The 19,349-nt window shown below is 39.5% G+C and overlaps 1 protein-coding gene across 5 annotated transcripts in view; it reads right to left on the bottom strand.

The window, feature by feature from the left end:
• The window catches only part of Adamts12 (ADAM metallopeptidase with thrombospondin type 1 motif 12), a 303,466-nt gene that overhangs the window by 42,260 nt on the left and 241,857 nt on the right, over positions 1-19,349 (bottom strand). For all 5 annotated transcript variants that reach the window (XM_046422269.2, XM_046422266.2, XM_046422268.2 and 2 more), the window contains one exon: positions 10,619-10,829. In XM_046422269.2, coding sequence (XP_046278225.1) covers positions 10,619-10,829 — 211 coding nt within the window. The remainder of the gene's footprint in view (positions 1-10,618; positions 10,830-19,349) is intronic.

The following is a 19,349-nucleotide window of genomic DNA, read 5'->3' as shown; positions in this document are numbered from 1 at the left end:
ATCCCTTAGTGTGCTGCTAATGTACACACTGGGGTGGAGGCATATTACTTCCCCAGTGTTTCCCCCAGCTTCTGTAAGGCATGCCAAACACAAGTAGCTAGATTGTTTTTTGGGGAATCCTGACAAGACAGTCCTTCCTCAGAATTCAGGATAAAAAAGAAATGTTTAGTTTATCAATCTCAGCAGCCATAAGTTGTATATAGTTACTACATAACACAAACATTTACGTATCCATACTCTGCCTGACCACTCCATTTCCTTTTCAGTGGCATTTTAAGACAACCACCAAAAAGTTGGCATTTAAGCATGGACCACTTTCAGGCCTTTGCTGACCATTTTACATTTGCGTAGTATCCCTGACCTCAAAAAGGTTTATTAAGGATGGGACTGCATAACACTCAAAGGATTTCAAAGGACTTGATAGCTATTATTCTATGAGGTACTTGTGATATCCCTGTGAGGTTTACAAGACAAGAATGATTATTCCAGGTCCCACAAGAGAAAAGTCCAGCAACTTGCTTTGAAAGGTTGCAAGTCAGTCTCAGAGTAAGTAAAAATCAGGTTCATCCTACATCCTCTCTTTCCTGCCAAAACCTAGTGAGACACTCTGAACAAGTAGCTATCCGTGGAGTCAGCTCATTGACTTGACCAAACTTCTGACTTCTGGAAAGTAACTCAAAGGCAGGAACTATTTCTTATTCATAACTGCATTCCAGGATAGTTCTTAAGACACACTGATCACTTTGTAAATATTTATTAAGTGATCATTTGGCCTCGGGGGAAAAAAATAACAGGAATGGGAAAATTCTTACTCATGAGCTTATGCATTATTTTTAGCTTAAGTTCCTTGCCTTCTAAAGTTCTATTTTCAATTTCCTCTATATAGGAAAATAATATCAATGTAGGAACCTCCGTCTTTATTTTGTTTTAATGGAGCATAATCATTCACTGATATATAACAACTCTGTGAAATCAACGCCTTTGAAAAGCAGGAGATGGCTCTGAGCACAGAATGGACAGCCGAGGGAGAGGCCAACTGCAGATTAGGGCTCAACCAGCAAAGAAGTGACTTGAAAATACTAACAAAACCTGCAGACACCCTGCTCTAAGACTGACTTCTCAGGATTCTTTGGTGGGAACTGTGCTTTATGAGCAGGAGTGCATACTAGTTTTTTCTTAGCACCAAAGTTGAGGTTACCAAACAAAGACCTGGGAGCCCACCAGTGAGGGATATGTTATCTTCCAGGACTTTCCATGATTTACTTGGAGCTGGAAAGTGAGGCTGGAAATGTTTATTTTCCAGTTTTGCCACAATTTTTCCACCCTTGTGTTTCAAGTACTTTATGCTCTGTCCAGTTTAATCATCACAAGTCTCTCTCCTCTTATTATATTCTAATCAGAACCCTTTGGATTTTCAAATTTCCACTCTATAAAAATTTACCATCCAACTAAAACTCTTCAGTGTCTGTCTGAACACTTTTCCATGCTAGTTGCCTCAGGCAGCTTGGTTTGGAGACAGCTTTCTCATGAATGGGAACCTGGTTAATGTCACTTGTCCTCAAGCACCCGGTGACCTCTCTTACAGTTTTTCTTTCCAAGAAGTTATTTGAGTAGATAGCAACATAATAGGAAACTCTTTTGATTTCTCTTTTCTTTCTCTTCTTTCGCTCCCTTTGTCCAACCCCCCAACCCCACCCCTTTTTTTTTCCTTTGTGGAATGAATTGTTTTAATTTGAAATATTTCAAATGACCCCCTAGGGATGTGAGAATTTACTATATCTCTTCACAAGCATTTAGAAAAATATGTATCCTCTGTTCTTACCTTGAACTATGGGGAAAAAAAAGAACTGGAAAACTTGTGAAAAACAGCTTAAATTCCCCAATGCTTGTTATGGTTTAGATATGTGGTGTCTCCCAAAAAAGCTCTTATGTGAGACAATGTAAGAATATTCACAGACAAAATGATTATAAGAGTTTTAACTTAAAAATTAATGGATTGATCCACTATTATAGATTAGCTGGGTGGCAGGCAGGGTGAGGTTAGAGGAAGCAGTTCACTGGGGGTGTGCCTTTAGGGTTTATATTTTGTCCCTGGTGAGTGGAGAGCTCTCTGTTTCCTTGTTGCCGTGACTTGAGCTGTTTTATTCCACTATTCCCTTCCACTATGATGTTCTGCCTCCTTGGGCTCAGAGCTATGGAATCAGCCATCTGTGGACAGAGACCTCTGAAACGGAGCTAAAGTAAACTTTTCTTCCTTTACGTTGTTCTTATTAGACTTTAGGTCACTGTAAAGCAAGGGTGAAACTAAAACAAAGTCTCAGTATCTTCATCTGGAAATTGAGAGAAATTAGTGCCTACCTTTCAAGGCTGCTGAAAGGATGGTCTGAAAACTGTACATGATTTTTGCAAGATGATTGGTAACTGGAAGCTATTATTGTAGCTGCTATAATAATGATGCTGGTAACAACAGGCATGCTAATAGCAAAGGGGTTGAAGGTTCTCAATCTCTATTGTTCCTTTAGAGCATGGCACACAGAACTTCCTGTTGGGTGATGAAGTAAGGGCTGGCACATGTGTATAGACACTCTGGAGACCCATGTTCCCCTCTGGCTTATTGCTGGGTTTATTTATTTTTTGATTCATATTTCCCAGGCTAACTGATGGGCTTGTGGTCTTTTAACCTGCAGGTTTCAAGAGCTAAACAATATTATTAAGTGTGTGATTCTGTTGAACCCCAAAGAACAAAGCAGAAATTACTAATAGCTATCTAGCTGGCTGTTCAGTTGAAATGCATTAAATTTTGGTACAAGTTAACAGGAGTTCCAAAGTGGCAGCCTAAGGACTAAATTTGGCTTATAAACATGTATTCTTTGGCCTGTTGAATCTTAAAACCACACACACACCCCCCCCCCCAAAAAAAAAGGACAAAAACTGAATTAGTGACCAAAAATTTCGAAAACTAGTAATTTCATATTTTAAAAAAACCCAGATTTTTGGGTTCTCTTAAAAAAGGCAGATACCCTGCATCCATTGGCCCAATTTCCCAATGGCAGTTCAAAACTTCATTAATGGAGACCTGGGTCTGGAAGGAATCTATATGTTCTCTGACACCCCTATTTCCTTACCCGGGAGACACTGAATCTTCCCAGCCCATGGATGCCATTCCTCAGCACTGTGTCATGTTGTGCCCTGGCATTACAGTGCTATCTCCCAGGGACACTGGAACTAAGCACTGGCTTGCCTTTTCTTACACTCAGGACAGAAAAATCAGTGATGCTTTGTATTCAGCCTCACGCTTCTTCCAGTACATCTTCGACTGTGTTTATCTCCTTAGGAGCTGTCAAGCCCCTTGGATGAGATAAATGAAGTACACAACAACACCACCTTTGGAACCCATCTCAATTTGTAGTTTCAGAATTCTCAAAACCAATTTCAGCTATGATTTTCGTATGCTCTTATCTTATAATTTTGAACCCTATACCAGGCAAGTAGCTTGTCAATCTGTTCATTCCCTCTCTGGGAGTTATCTTGCCCTCCCTAGCCATCACTCCTGGATGAAGGCCTCTGGGGGAAGCCTGCTGAGGAAGAGGTCTGCTGCTAAATGGGTCAACTCCACCCACCTGAGGTGCATTGCAGGGAAGGGAAGGGGAGGACTCATAATGGAAGGGGAGGACTCATAATGGGCCCAGAACTGTGGTGCAAAGGGTGAGTTTATTTAAAAAACATGGAGTGTATCAGAGGATTTTGGCTAAATGGCTAAGCATAGAAAGAGATAATACTCGGGCATAAAAACATTTAATGTATAGTGTTAGGAATTTATAAATAATGATTAGATCTCATTCTGAAACCTGGTTTAAAAGTAAATGCTTGTTATGGGTTCAATTGTGTACTCCTCCTCCCACAAAAAGATATGTGAGGGCTTATAATGCCTACCTCAGAATGTGAGTTTATTTGGATAGGACTTTTAGAGGAAATCAAGTTAAAATGATGTTGTTAAGGTCGGCTCTAATCCAGTATGACTGGTATTCCTATAAAAAGGAAAAATTATTCAGGCATGGTGGTATAGGCCTATGACTCTCAGCAACTCTGGAGGCTAAGGCAGGAGGATCACAAGTTCAAAGCTAATCCTAGCAATTTAGTGAGTCCCTGAGCAATTTAGTGAGACCCTGTCTCAAAGCCAAAAATAAAAATGGCAGTATGTAGCTCAGTGGTAAAGTGCCCCTGGGTTCAATCCTCAGTGCCAAAAACTAAAACAAAAAAAGGGGGAAATTTGAAATCAGAGACATATATGTAGGGAGAATATCATGTGTAGATGAAGATAAGGGTTTTGGTTATGCATTTGCAAGCTAAGGAACACAAAGATTTCCAGAAATCCACCAGACTCTAGGGGAAAGGCATGAAATAATGATTCTTCCTCAAAATTTTCAGAAGGAAGTAACCCTGCTGAGGATTTGACCTCGGATTTCTAGTATTGGGAACTGTGAGATAAGAAATTTCTGTTGTTTAAGCCACATAGTTTCAGTGGTACTTTGTTAGGGCAGCTCTGGGGTATTAGTTCAGTATTCTAGATAATTGAAAAAAACAAATCAGACTTGATGAAGAGAATCAACATGGCGCCCAACTGGTTTTCTCTGAGCAGTTTCTTCAAACACGATTATCTTCCACATCTGTTCTCCAGGAGCCCTGGCAGAGCACAGGCTGCTGATGTCTAGAAGATGCTAGCTCTTACAGACATCCCATGCCAAACACAGGCCAATCAAGGTCAGATCACCAAGGTCCAGCTCCACAGAGTGCCTGGTATCTTCACTGAAACAGGAGTATTAGAGGGTATTTAGTCTCTTTAGTCACCCTCTACCCTAATACCTTTGTGAACAGCTTTCACTAATAAATTCTTAGAAATTTGATTAGCTGATTGCTTTGTTCACTTGTTTATGTGTTTTTGTCAGGCACCAGAAAGGCAGATTAAAGATCTTCCCTGATCCTGACCATGTCCACTTGTGGAGGAACCACCACGTGTCCCATCCAATCTATTCAAGTACATCTGTAGTCTCAAGTACAATATCATATTTTGCTGTAAAAAAAAGTTGGTAGGTTTTCTTTTCTTTTTGTTTTTGAAATTATTTGTTGAGGGTAACTTGCTTTTTTTTTTTTTTGAGAGACTTTGATATCACAGCAATCATTAGGGACAGTTTGGAATTCCAGCAAAATGAGAAAAGATGGTTTACAAATTATTTACAAACATAATACATTTCCTATGAATTTTAAGAGCTGTCATATTGTTGTATTTTGCAGGCATTTGAGATGCAGTGTGGCAGAGTTCTCAGAATAGAAACTTTGTTGCTGTATTCATATCCTGGCTCTACCACTTAGCAGCTAGGTGGCCTTGAGCAAGTTTCTAAACTCTTTATGTCTCAGTTTCTTTGCCTGTGAAGTAGGGATGATAACACTGTTGTAAGGATTAAATGCTGTTATGGTTTGGATCTGGAATATCCCCTAAAAGCATGCATTAAAAGCATGGTCCCTGAATTAAGCAAGGTTCAGAGGTGGGGCTTTGAAGCAATGATTCAATCATGAAGCAATGATTCAATCATGAACTCATCAGTGGATGAATCCACTTGTAGCTGGATGTACTACTGGGAGGTGGGAACAGTTAGAGGAAGCAGTTCCAGCATGGAACTGGAAGAGTCCATATTCTGCTGCCACTTCCCTCCTTCTTTCCAGCTGCTATGAGTTGAGCAGCTGTCTTCTGCCATGCCCATCTGCCATGATGCTCTGCCTCTCCGCAGGCTCTGAGAAATGAAGCTGGCTTACCATGCACTGAAACCTTAAGAAGCCAAAATCAATCTTTTCTCCTCTAATTTGTTCTTATCAGGTATTTGGGTCACAGTAACCAAAAGCAGACTAACATAAATATATTATACATTCAAAAATGTTTAATATACAAAATAATTGTCTGATAAATATTTTAAATAAATACGTAATTAAATATTGATTGTTGAGTTTTCAGTGTCCCTTTGTTTTAACAGAAGTAATGCATTAGTTTTTTTTTTTTTTTTCAGGTCTCAGGTATTTGTGTTGGCCCTTGAAAAAACTGACATGCCTATGCACTGTGCAGATAGTGTTTTATGAATAAAATATCCCTGAGCAAAGAAAGGAGGAGGTGGAAAATCAAGGGACCACAGATTAATCCCTTCAGGATGTTTGGGTGCATTGATGGGCAAGGCTTGCAAAATCAAAGTAGCATGGAAAGTTGGCCCTTGTTCACTTGTCTGATAGTAAAGTCATCATTTACTGAACACTTACTATCTGTCAGGTACTATACCAAGTGCTTACATGGGTTATTTTGTTCAAGTTTTATACCAACCCTCTCTTTATAGATGTGGAAAGGCTGAGAGGGGGTTAACCCTAGCTCGAGGCCACACAGTTAAAGATTGCCAGGGCTAGAAAACCCAGAAAAATGACTATTCTCTTAAGTTTGTTCATCTATCTGATAGGAGAAGTAACATGAAGTAACATGATGGCTTTGTTGAGAAACTGAGGCCCTATAAGGTGAAATAATTTTCCTGAGACTGGATGTGAGTTTATGAAGTACAAGATTAGAACCTGGATGGTTCTCTGGGATCTCCGTCCACTTGTCTGCCTGCTAGGATACACAAAGTCAGCTACAATTATCAACGACACAGTGCTTTTATTAGTTACCCATCCATCCATCATCCACCTAACATAGTGTTTTACAAATAATCTGACTGAACCATTTTTTAATTTTATTATTGGAGCCATTATTGAAAACCTCACATACCTTTGGCAATTTATTACACTGAGGTATCTCTGGAAGAAGAGGTAACCTTCCATCTCTCGGGTAGAAACAATTACAGAACCCACAGTGCTGCCTTGTTGCCTCAATGCACTGGATTAAACTGAAGCTTTATCATAGTTACCTTATTATCTTCATGTTTAGATCTTGATCTCTGCTCTCAGCCATGACCGTGACTTCTATTTCACCACCTCAATGTCTAGAGCCCTTTCACTACACACTGCCTGAAATGCTTTTGGAAAGAGTAGCTGTGTATAAACAAACACACTCAGCCTGACTTCTGAAGGCATGCCACATGTGTATCCAAATCAAATCAAACCAAATTGCACCTATGGCTGCCTGCCAACCAGTGGGAGAAACAGGCCAAATAAACATGTAGGGAAGTGGGGCAAAACAAGCTGATGAAAACTAAAGTCAATGAGACACAGATTGAACTTTCACTTTTAATGAGTGGCAAAGCCAGGATTTGAACCCAGGAGCCATGTTCTCGGGGGTTATGCCCTTCACTACTGCATCAGCTGCTTCTCGCAAGACATGCTACTAAAGTGATACACCTAGGAAAAAATGGAAACTCCAGAAACTCTAATGCCTTGTTTTTGTTAAATAAACAGAGTTCCTCTTCTTTACCCTCTGAACCCCCAAAGTAAGTTGGACAAAAGCAGATTCTTGGTAAAACTTGAGAATGTGGATGGATTTCTAGAGCATGAGCTTAGGGGTGTGTGTGTGTGTGTGTGTGTGTGAGAGAGAGAGAGAGACAGAGAGAGAGAGACAGAGAGAGAGAGCTGGTCACTGGGGCAGTAAGCCCCTTCCTGGGGGCAGCAGGAGAGAAAACACCCCCTTCTGATCCCTGTTGGGCTAGGGTTGAGTGTCGGCCTGGCATGGCTGAGCCCATCCTCCTCTCATTCCTTGGGTTGGTGGAGACACCTTGATAGGGAGATATCTGATAAACTTGCCTTTCCTTCTTCTTCCCCTCCTGGTTGGCCAGGGAGGACCATTCTATGGGAATCTAGGAGTATCTCAGTTCTTGGGTCTTTGACTCAGTTACCTTAGAGCTTTAGGCTCACCCAGGGTGATCCATGACCCAGTGCAGACAAACTGAGTATGTATAGTTGGAGTACTCCCCTGCTTCAAATAATGTTGCTATCAAGACAAAATTCAGATAATACTTTATATCAAGAATCACGATGTCATTTCTTTTATAAAATGTATCTGGGGGCGCTAGGGTTGTGGCTCAGTGGTAGAGCACTCGCTTTGCATGTGCAAGGCCCTAGGTTTGATCCTCAGCACCACATAGAAATAAATAAATAAAGTTATTGCATCCATCTACAACTAAAAAATAAATATATTTTTTAAAAAAGTATCTGGGTATAGTTGCAATGAAAAAGATATTTCATTATATTCTAGCAAAGCCCATTAGAGAGAAGCTCAGTATAGGGAAGAAAGGAACACCCATTTGGTGAATCTTTTGATGTTGATTTACTAAAAGCATTTCTAATAACATCTCCTGAATGAAGGCACTGGCTTAGGCTTTCTGCTCAGGTTTGTTGAGTGCAAGCTAGAAACTAGAGATTCCATGTGTGCTGTCAAATGACTATGAAATGCCTGTGATTTGGAATCCACAGATACAAGTACTCGTCACATCATACCAACTTTTTTCTCCCTTGTTCTCCAGTGAAGACAGGTTATTATGCTGTGCATACATGTGAACATAATAAGAAGAACTTCTCAGCCAAATCTGTAATTACAGACCTCTGAGAAAGCATTAAGATTCTGGCAATTAGTAAATTCTACATGACAAGAATTATTAACTGTTTTGGATGCAGCCAACACGTTTTTGGTAAACAGATTTAATGGACCAGTCACAATACCCCATTCAGCCTTATTTTGACAACACTGTAATTTACAGCAATCTATGGTGGCAGCAGATGAACACGCCAGGCAAGCCTCATGCTATGATTATTACCTCCCAAGAATAGCAAAGAGAAAGTTCTGGTTTATCACTGATGTGTGCACATGTATACCTGCACAAACCCACAATGCACCTGTGGTAGTGGTATATTTTCTTTGCATGCATACCTTCCCCTTCCTTCCTCCCTCCCTCCCTTCCTCCCTCCCTTCCTTCCTACCTTTTGTGGTGTGACAGCTCTCCTTTGACAGAAGATCTTACAATCTAGGAACCATGATTTCCATTTTTCATTTTTTACCTAGATGCCCAACAGTGCATCCTGCAGAGAATTAGAAGCTAAATAAACCTAAACATTGACTATGAATTAACCAAAGATAGTTTTGTGAAGAAGGTTATCAAAGCTGATGTACTGAAATAAGTGTTCTGCATTTAAACAAGAGAGGGCAACTTCACTACAAAAATTTTAGAAATTCTTTAGATAATACTTTCAGAACACCTTAATAAGCTATAGATGAAAAATGATTTCCTTAGTTTATAATTAAATATAATATTTTAAAAAAATTTTTTAGTTGTTAACAGACCCTTTTTAAAAAAAATTTATTTATATGCAGTGCTGAGAATTGAACCTGGTGCCTCCTACATGCCAGGCAAGTGCATTACCTCTGAGCCCACAGCCCCAGCCCCTCAAATATCATTTTTGTGGGGGGTGGGTACCAGGTTTTGAACTCAGGGGCACTCAACCACTGAGTGATATCCCAGCCCAACTTTGTATTTTATTAGAGACAGGGTCTCATTGAGTTGTTTAGCACCTCACCTTTGCTGAGGCTGGCTTTGAATTCCAGATCCTCCTGTCTCAACCTCCTGAGCTACTAGGACTACAGGCATGGGCCACTGCACCCAGCTTCAAATATCATTTTAAACACAGAAATTTGATCCCATTTGATCACACTGCTCACTTTCTCAACAGAGTTAGTTTTGACTTTCTGTGGTAGTCCTCTGGATCAAATATTTTCCATTTCCTCTGAAGTTAAGTCCTTAGAGGAGTTCCTGCCTATGTTCTTATGGGAAGCTTATGGCTTCTCAAGGAAACTCACCAGCACCCATCTCAACCTTCATGCCTATTGATTTTCGGAGATCATTTATTCCTAGTCGTTTCATTCCTTGGGTCATTGACTGAAATGCATACAGACAAGTGAAGATGAAGACCATGTAGACTCCAGGTACCCTGGGGAAAGAACAGCACTTCCCCTAATCACTCTGGGGCACAATGAGGCCCAACAGAACCAGGCTCTATAATGACTCACAGAAGATTAAAACTTGGGATTTTCTCATAAACTTCTAGCACTCTGACTTCTACTTACACTCAAAGAATTAGATCAACTTAATTTGGGGACAATGCAATGCTTATTTGAATTTATGAGGCTAATAATAGATGTCCTGAACACATGTCGAATAGATATAGATTTGAACGACTTTCTCTGAGTGTCAAGTATATTCCTAATCATTACAGCAATACTCCTTTGGTTTTAGTTAACTACAATGATTTACTGGCAAATGTTTAACAAACTGGCTCTTGGGGTGATATGGGGGAGCCTTGGTTTATTACCAATGATTTAACGATAGGCCAGCAAAAATCCTGACAATTTATAATTAGCTGTTATGAGCCTATACTAGTGGTATCTACTTCATCTGTGGTGGTTAGTTGACCATGGACAAGAAAGAGAAAGATCCTAAAAAACTGGGTGATGGGAACTGGAGTAAACAGGCCAGAGGTGATGGATGGTGTCTATTATGCAATTTAACCTGGAGTCACTTTGGATTTGGTGAATGGGGAGGAATGGGTGGGAGGCTGATGAAGCATGAATAATGTCAATCTCCCTCTTAACCCCTGAACTCACCTCACTCCAGTTGCCCACTGTCCAATCCGATGGACACAGGATATCTCTGTTACAGGAAATGAGAGCCTTGGGCTTCAGCAGATGCTGGCAGTCTGTAGCTGGGAGAGCTTGCTCATCAGAGCCCATGGTCTGAATGCACAATACTGTACGCTTCTTCTCTCCATAGGGTCCACATGTTGTGGAACATGCTTCCCATTCTCCTGCCCACCACCTGCAGGCAGATATGAACATGTGGGAAGATCATCAAATGTACCTGTACATCCATTTAACCACTGGAAAGAGAAAGCAGATGAGAATCAGAGATTACAGGACTGAGAAGTTCTTAGAATTACTTCAGTCTGCCAGGAGGTGTTCTGCAGACAGAGCCAGGTGATGTGTTCAAGCACAGCCCCAGAGAACAGCAGAACACTAGGCATAAGTATTTGTTAAATAGCATGTTTTTGAATGAAAAAAAAAGTCCTTTCTTTTCAGTCCAGAAAACTGAAGTTGCTGTGCAACTTCAAACAAATTTAAGCCTGACTTCCACATCTGTTGAAAGAGTGCAATAATATCAACTTCATATGAGTGATGTGGATTAAATGAAATACCAATTCATGCAAAGTAGTATAGTACAGAACCTGGCATTATAAGAACTCCCATCATTTGTTACAATTTATTGATAATTTTACTGTGGTATTAAAAATTCCAATTAGTCTCCAGGCTCTTAATTGAATACTTTTTTATTTGAATAGGAGGCAGGTACATATACACCAATTCTTGTTTATTTAGGAAATGGTCAGTCAGGGACATTGCTCTCATTTTTGCCCTCTAGTCTACTTGTCCATATTTTCATTGGTCCCTTTGAGAAGAAAGGAGTAGAAAAGGAAGAAACTTAAGTGAGATAATTTCTTACAGGTCAGCTGTTCTTAATAAGTTCGATAGTTAACAAGTTCAACTGTTGACTAAATTAATATGCTGGATTCCCTGAGGACAAACAAGCTTTTGTGTGTGTGTGTGTGTGTGTGTGTGTGTGTGTGTGCATTCTCTATGAGGGAATAGACTCAGGATTCCTGGATATGGGCCCACTGGTCACATGAAGTGCTTTTGAAAATGGCAGACAGTCCTCCTGGGAGTCCTCTCTTTTTTTCCCTTCTCTATCATTGTGAGAACTTTCTCCAGTGATGAAGACAGAACAAGTGTAGTTTGGGTCCACCATAGCTTCCATGGGCAGCCTGGTTCTTCATACCTTCATAGGTAATGAAGTGGGATTTTTCTATTTTTCCTGGGGAAAATGCACATGGTGAGAAGTTCTTCATTCCTGACCTTGAGATAGTATTAAATTTTGTCAATTCGGAAGAAGATAAAATTTTGTACTATTATTTTTGTTTGCTAAATATTAGATTGATTGGGGGAGACTTTTTTTGATTCTCATACTTTTAGTCCCAAGTTAAAAATAATTTAAGAAAGTTATTAATCGATTTTATTATAGTCTTTAGCTAATAAGTAATTAAGATTTCTTATTTATCCTTTGAGATTTAATATTTAGTTGTCTTATGTGGATAAAGAGCTATTAGGGAAGTATGATGTGAAATAAATAAATGCCCACTGTATTAACCTAATTATTTTGTCTTACCTCTGACATTTCCAAGGGAGGCCAGGCACACTACTGAGTATTTAAAATGTCATTCTGGAAAGCTCTTAATCTGAACTGACTGAAAACCCAATTTATCTAATTACTTGCTATAGAGATTTCAGCTGTGTCATCACAAAATGATAATGGATGTTCTTGCTTTCTCTCCCCGGAACTCCCCCAAAAGTCCCCTAGAGGACATTTTGCATGTGCATATGAATATGTCTCCCCAATGCATGTGTTGAAAACTTAATCCCCAATGCAACAGTGTTGGGAGGTGGGGCCTAATGGAAGTGTTTAGGAATGGATTAATGCCTCTGGGAAATAGGTTTGCTCTTTTGCTTTTCTGGTATGTGAAGACACAATGCTTGTCCCCTCTTGCCCTTCTGCCTTCTACCATGTGAGGCAAGAACAAGAAGGCTCTCACCAGCTCAAATGCTGATGCCTTGGTCGTGGGCTTCCAGTCTGTAGCACTGTGAGAAATAAATTTCTGTGCTTTGTAAGTTACTCAGTCTACTGGTATTCTGTTATAACTTATAGCAGCACAAACCATATTAAGATGGTTTGTCAGGTCCTGTCTCAAAGTGAAAAATAAAAAGTGATTCAGTGGTTTAGTGCCTCTCGGTTCAATCCCCAGTACAAAAACAAAACAAAACAAAACAAAAAACCAAAAACAAAACCAAAAAAACCCAGCTCATCAGTGGTTTAAAGTGAAAACCACCTCCTTTTTTTTTTTTTTTTTTTCCTGCAAAGGTCTTCCAGGCCCAGGTCTCAGGAGCCATTGTCAAGTTGCTGTCTGTTGTCTATCTCATTCTTCTTGATCTCTGCCATAGCCCCACCTCTTCTAGGAGATTAAGAACAAAATGCTATTTTTATGTTTATGGGAGATTTTATATTTATATCTATAGAACATATACGGTTAAAGTACTCAGCAATTGTTGAAATATGCAAAGAATTCAGGGACAAAATACCCAGCAGAAATGTTTATTATGCCTCAACAAGACAACCCTTCTGGTTTAGTCAACACGGAATTAACATCAAACTAACCTGACTTTTCTGTTTTTGCCATTCATCTTTTTCTAACCAGAATGCCAATGGTACTGACAAAGAATCTCTTCTTGACTAAACTAGTCAGGCTTCTGGATTCTCTCCTAGGCCTAATATGTGCATTATTTTGTTAAAAACCCACTTTTAGCAGAGAACCCTGCTGAATCAGTTTCACAAGAACCTCCCATCCTAGATATCTGATCACCTATCATATCTGATTGGGCTCCTCATCCTTCACCATTACAGAAATATCTGATCACTCTGATTTATTTTTGTTAAGAATTATTAGGTCAGTTTAGCCCAAATCCCTTCTTATCCCTGATTTTTTTTTCTGAATATTTTCCCATCCACTGATCCCCACCTTGCACCTTGGGTAAAAGTTTCTGTTTGTCTATGTCCATGTTCAGGCCAGTCTCTTTCTCACTGCAAAATCCCTATACCTACCATGATGGTCCTGAGTAAGTTTTCTTACTATATTTTTAACAAGTATCATTGAATAATTTTTTCTTTAATAATACCCAACACAACTGGACAACTGATCAGACATTGACTATATTGTTCTTTAGCCACTGAACACAAGTTGAACTCTTCCCAATTATCATGTAAAAGTCCTAAGAACTGGTACTCTACCACTGATTCTCAGTGTATCAATATGTGGTCAGCTTTCAAAAGTCATGTCCAGGAATGACTGACTATTCAGAATCTCTTGGAGGCAGGGCATTGGTGCTTTCTTAGAGTTTCCCGATGACTTATTTGAAGTCAGGGTTAGAAACCACTGGTGTTTCGGTACCAAATAAAGGGATTTAGCTGTTTGTCTCTAATTTATTTTTCTCCAAAGAATAGACTTTATCGTTTTATAATGAGTTATGGATAACATAGAAACGTGTATCTGTGCATGTGTGAACGTGTGTGTGTGTGTGTGTGTGTGTGTGAGAGAGAGAGAGAGAGAGAGAGAGAGAGAGAGAGAGAGAGAGAGAGACCTTTGAAGAACTTGCAATTGTCCTGGGAAAGTTCACTTCGGATCGAGTTCCTCCCAAGATGAAGTAGGATGGCTGGGGTGGAGAACCTCTGACCCTCTCTCTTATCTACCCCTTCTACCCATTCCCATGGCAGTGCTGGCTTGGTAGCTCAGACTGCCAGAGAATCTGGTCACTTCACTCTAACCCTCATTACTCAGATAATTGAAAGGCCAAGTTTGAATTTGTCATATTCTTACTCAGAAAGTAATTTTATTAAAAAAACCCTTTAATAATTATCATCTTTTTTGTACTATTTTTCCTAATAGCATTTACACTTCAACATCCAATTAATGAACATTCTAAATTCCAACAAAACCACCATTCCTATAATAAGCACCCTCCCCTCCTCACCCCGTGCACAGCTTGTCTTTCTGATGACATCCTGTTCCTCCAACCTCATTTGCCCTAGCTTTCTTGTCCCTAACACACGCCATGTCACCCTCCCCTCTCTTTCGTGGGCGTTCCCTTGTCTCAGTGATCCTGTTCATTTATTTAGATCAGAAGTTCTCAACTAGTGGAGAGTCCCATACTCCCTCTCCAGGGGAGGAATGTCTGAAGACATTTTTCATGGTCACAAATGAGGGTGGGGTGCCATTGACATCCAGTGGGTAGAGGCCAGAGGTGCTGCCAAGCCGCCTATAATATACAAGACAGCCCTCCAACAAAAGGAATAATCTAGGCTGAACTAGCAACAGTGCTGAGCTTGACTTAAATCATGTGCCATTCTTCAGTGCATTGAAAGCTACATGCAGCTGCCAGAGTTGGATGAATTGCTATCAGATGTTTATTGAACACTTTGGAAACGCTGGACGCTACCACAGCTGTAGAATTTCAGAGCTTTGCTTTGCTGAAAACCAAAGTTCAGAGAGAAGTCAATAGGGAGAAGAGACTCAAATGACCTCTTTCTGCAGTCAGATACACTTTAATTCCAAAGAATTTCTTTCTTGATAGGCTGCTCTATCCTGGAACAGGCTATGCAAGGCTTTTGTCCATAAAACCATTGGCAGCAGGGTGCATATTTCTTAGATTTAGATAATCAAAAGCTTTTATTAAATCTTTTTAAAAAATCTGTCTTGAAAATTCCTTTGGGGAACAACACAGTATGTTGAAACTGGATGTAAAAACGAGAATTCTATATACGGAAGAGGGGATGGAGGGCAAGTGAGGAGGCAGGGGATTAGCAAGAATGGTGGAATGTGATGGACATCATTATCCAAAGTACATGTATAAAGACACGAACTGGGTCTCAACCTACTTTATATACAAACAGAGATATGAAAAATTGTGGTATATATGTGTAATAAGAATTATAATGCAAAAAAACAAGTACATGTATAAAGAATGAATCGGCATGAATACACTTTATACAAAGGTATGAAAAATTGTGCTCTATATGTGTGATAAGAATTATAATACATTCCGCTGTCCTGTATTAAAAAAGATAAAATTAAAAATAAATAAACAAATACATGAGAATTATAAGAAAAGTGATTGAGAAACAAAAAAGCCTTGTCCATGAAATCTCTGGGGAGGAGGAGTGACAGCTCTGAGTGGTAAATATGAGCTTTTCAGATACCATGGAAATCAGGTGTCAGAGGAAGATGTTGCCACTTGAAATTTGTATCCAAGGAAACTAACTGCTAGGCTAAGTTTGTAAAAATAAATACTATTAAAAGAGCAACCTTGAAAGGCAGCGGAGCACAACAGACACTAGTATGGCAATATGTAAATCAATGGATGTGTAATTGATGTGATTCTGCAATCTGTGTATGGGGTGAAGGTGGGAGTTCATAACCCACTTGAATCAAAGTGTGGAATATGATATGTCAAGAAATTTGTAATGTTTTGAACAACCCACAATAAAAAATTAAAAAAAAAAATAAAAGAGCAACCTTCATTTATTATTTATTCTTTAAAAAGCAAATTAATTTTATTTCTTTTATCTAATCTCTTTGTGAATTTACATGCATGGCTTAGTTCTGGGGCCAAATTTTCTGGCTTGTTCACAAATTTTCATTGTGTTTTAATGGGAGAGGAATATTATAAATTTGCGGCGGGTTCATTCTCAACCTTGCTCATCCTGAGATCCTGGGCAGCATCGTGGTATGGTAACATAAGCAGCGGCTTCTCAGCATGGATCTGGGATCCAATCCAGACTCTACCATTGGTAGCCAAATGACTTTGGAAAACTGGTGAAGGCTTTGGGTGCTCCCTCATTGATATACTGAATGCAAAATATCTATCAATAAGGCTTACTGGCAGAATTAAATAATATGGAGTATGGAAAGGGTTTAGAAAATATTGTGTATTTTAAAAAAATGGCTAATTTATTCTCAGTCCTTACCCCGAAGGCATGACATCAAATTTCTTTGAAAAGTCATCACCTCATATACCACAGGTGGGTGGGGTAATATTCACCCTCTGTCTCCTGGTTACTTCATAAATACCTGGGGAAGCTGAAATCAGTCATAAATAAGAAGGACTTCTGAAAACTAACCATTGTATCTGGCCATTTCATGAAATTTTATTTACCTTATCATATTTTACTGCGGAACACAGTTCTAGAAATCATGCCTGCATGTTTTGTGTTTAATTAACATTCTCAGGAACTGAAATCTTTGACCAAGCATGAAAGCCTCATCTTTCAACAAAAATGTTCCACACAATAGAAGCACGACACAGACTTTCTAATTGATACTCTTCTTAAAATTTTAGTCCAGATAAATTAACAAACTAATAGGCATTCAGAGAAGGGAGTATGAGTATATGCATACAGCATAAAAATAAAGTAAATATAGGAAAGATAAAAAATGAAACACACATTATTACTGTATATATATATATATATATATATATATATATATATATATATATATGACTGCATGACCAATATGATTCTGCAACATGTACACTCAGAAAAATAAGAAATTATATCTCATCTTTGTATGATATATCAAAGTGCATAAATGTATTCTACTGTCATGTATAATTAATCAAAACAAATAAAAAATTAAAAAAAATAGAATTTCAATACAATTTAGCTGGCTGATGACAAATAATCCTCTAAACATAGATATCATTGATTTTAAATATAAATATGGATGCCTCTCTCTGTTTGTGTGTGTACACACCTTGGGTATTAAAAACAAGGGCAAATATTTAACTTTCAGGGTTCCAAAGACACCCCTGAGATCATTAATATCTTTCTGAAAGCTGTGCCTTTAGTTTGAGATGTGAACTGAGTTGATTCAGGTTTGATCTGCTAATTTTGTTGATCTTTAATGACCACAAGCTGAGGCACTGGCATTAATCTTGTGCAAAAATAGCCTCAAAGAAACTCAGACATTGGGAAATAGCTGCAAACAGAAGAAAAGGGACTTAAATCATAGCAAAAACAACAACAAAAAAAATGCTCCCAAATGGTGAAGATTTAAAGACTTGTCAAATTGCTTCCTCTTTGCTCTTCTTCCTTAAGCATAATCTCTAGCTTGTTTGAAGGGAGTTGGAGGAAATTATGTTTCCAACATGACATCAGAGGCTGGGGAACAGGATGAATTGTTTTCCTACCCTGCAGCATGATGATGTAGAAGGCAGAAGCTGGAGAAATAGTCATCATCTCACCAAGAAAACCCGGCTCTGGATGCTACGTCGGCATGGTTGGGACTGCACAGTGGCTGTCGGTTGCCTGGCTCCCATGTGTGGCCATCAGCACTTCCATTCTGACTACCTGGGTGTCATGACTAATTTCATGAGAGGAGTCTGCATAATTGGTCTATTTCAAAAGTTTGCTCTGGATCCACAAGCTATATCCATGAGCTCAGCTTAAGAAGCATAGCTGGAGAAAAGTGTATCATTGACCTTGTTCTAACAGGATGCTCTTAAAGCCAAGAGATGAAGAGAAGCCAGTTAGCCACAAAGGCTCAAGGAAAGCTAGATCCTGTGATCAGCAGCAGGAGGCAGGGCCCTGGAGAAAGTACCTGACAGGTCTTACCTTGCCAATGCATGTGTATCTTGTATTGCCTTCTTGACTGTAAGCTTCATGTTATAGAGTTTGTTCATATGCCCAAGAAATTAAGTATAAATTTTTCATTTTCTGAAGCATCTCAGCATATAAGGGAACACTTGAAAACCAAACATGTTTGTATCATTCGAAAAAAAAAAAAATCCTTTGCTGCCACCCCCAAGAAAACAGCTTTGAAGAATCTGTGACCCGGTGGTGGGATCTCCTCTGCTCTTCCCCTGCTTTTGTATTACCTTTGCATGAAGTGGCCTTCGTGCCCTAGACTGTTGTAGCAAATTGCCACAAACTTGGTGGCTTAAAACAACTGAAATTTAATCTCTTATAGTCCTGGGGTCCAGATGTCCAAAATCAGTATTACTAGGCTGGAATCCAGGTGTCAGCAGGGCCGTACTCCCCCGGAGGCTCTAGACTTTTCTTTGCCTCTTCAGTTTGTGATAGCTGACTGCATACTTGATCATGGCTGCATCGCTCCAACCCTCAAGGCCAGCTCTCTCTTCACATCACCTTTCTTTTTCTCTCTCTCTCTGTTTGTTGAGTTTCTGTCTGTCTACCTCACAAGAACTCCTGTGATGGCATTTAGGGCCCTCCTGGATAACTAGGAGGCCCTCTACATCTCAAGGTCTTTAACTTAAGCACATCTGAAAAGATCCTTTTCCCTAATAAGGTGACACAGGCTCCAAATACTAGGATGTGGGTGTCTTGGGGCCATTTTTCAGCCTACCACACTATTGCATTGAGGGGCGACTGCCAAGGCACAGAGCTAAGCCTTGTCACTTAGGGATTTCTTTATCTCCTCCATGTCTATCTCTAGGATGGGATTTAGCTTCAGCTCATATCCTGTCCTCCAGTCTCTGCAGTCTTGTTCCAACAGGTAGCTCCTTCTAGCGCCCCAGCTGTACCTTATCCTGTTACCACCAACTAGAAAGTTCTAGTGATGGGAGGGTAGAGGTAGATAAAGACAGCCACGCTTAAGGGAAGTGAATTCTGAAAATACTGAAGCCAAGTTTTAGTGACAAGTGAATGATAAAATGCCAA

The sequence above is a fragment of the Marmota monax genome, unplaced genomic scaffold (genome assembly GCF_021218885.2).
Source record: "Marmota monax isolate L192 unplaced genomic scaffold, Marmota_monax_Labrador192_F-V1.1 WCK01_AAM20220418_F8-fsc00077, whole genome shotgun sequence".
NCBI lineage: Eukaryota > Metazoa > Chordata > Mammalia > Rodentia > Sciuridae > Marmota > Marmota monax.
Note: the sequence above shows the minus strand (reverse complement) of the source record. Positions and strands in the feature narration are given on the sequence as shown.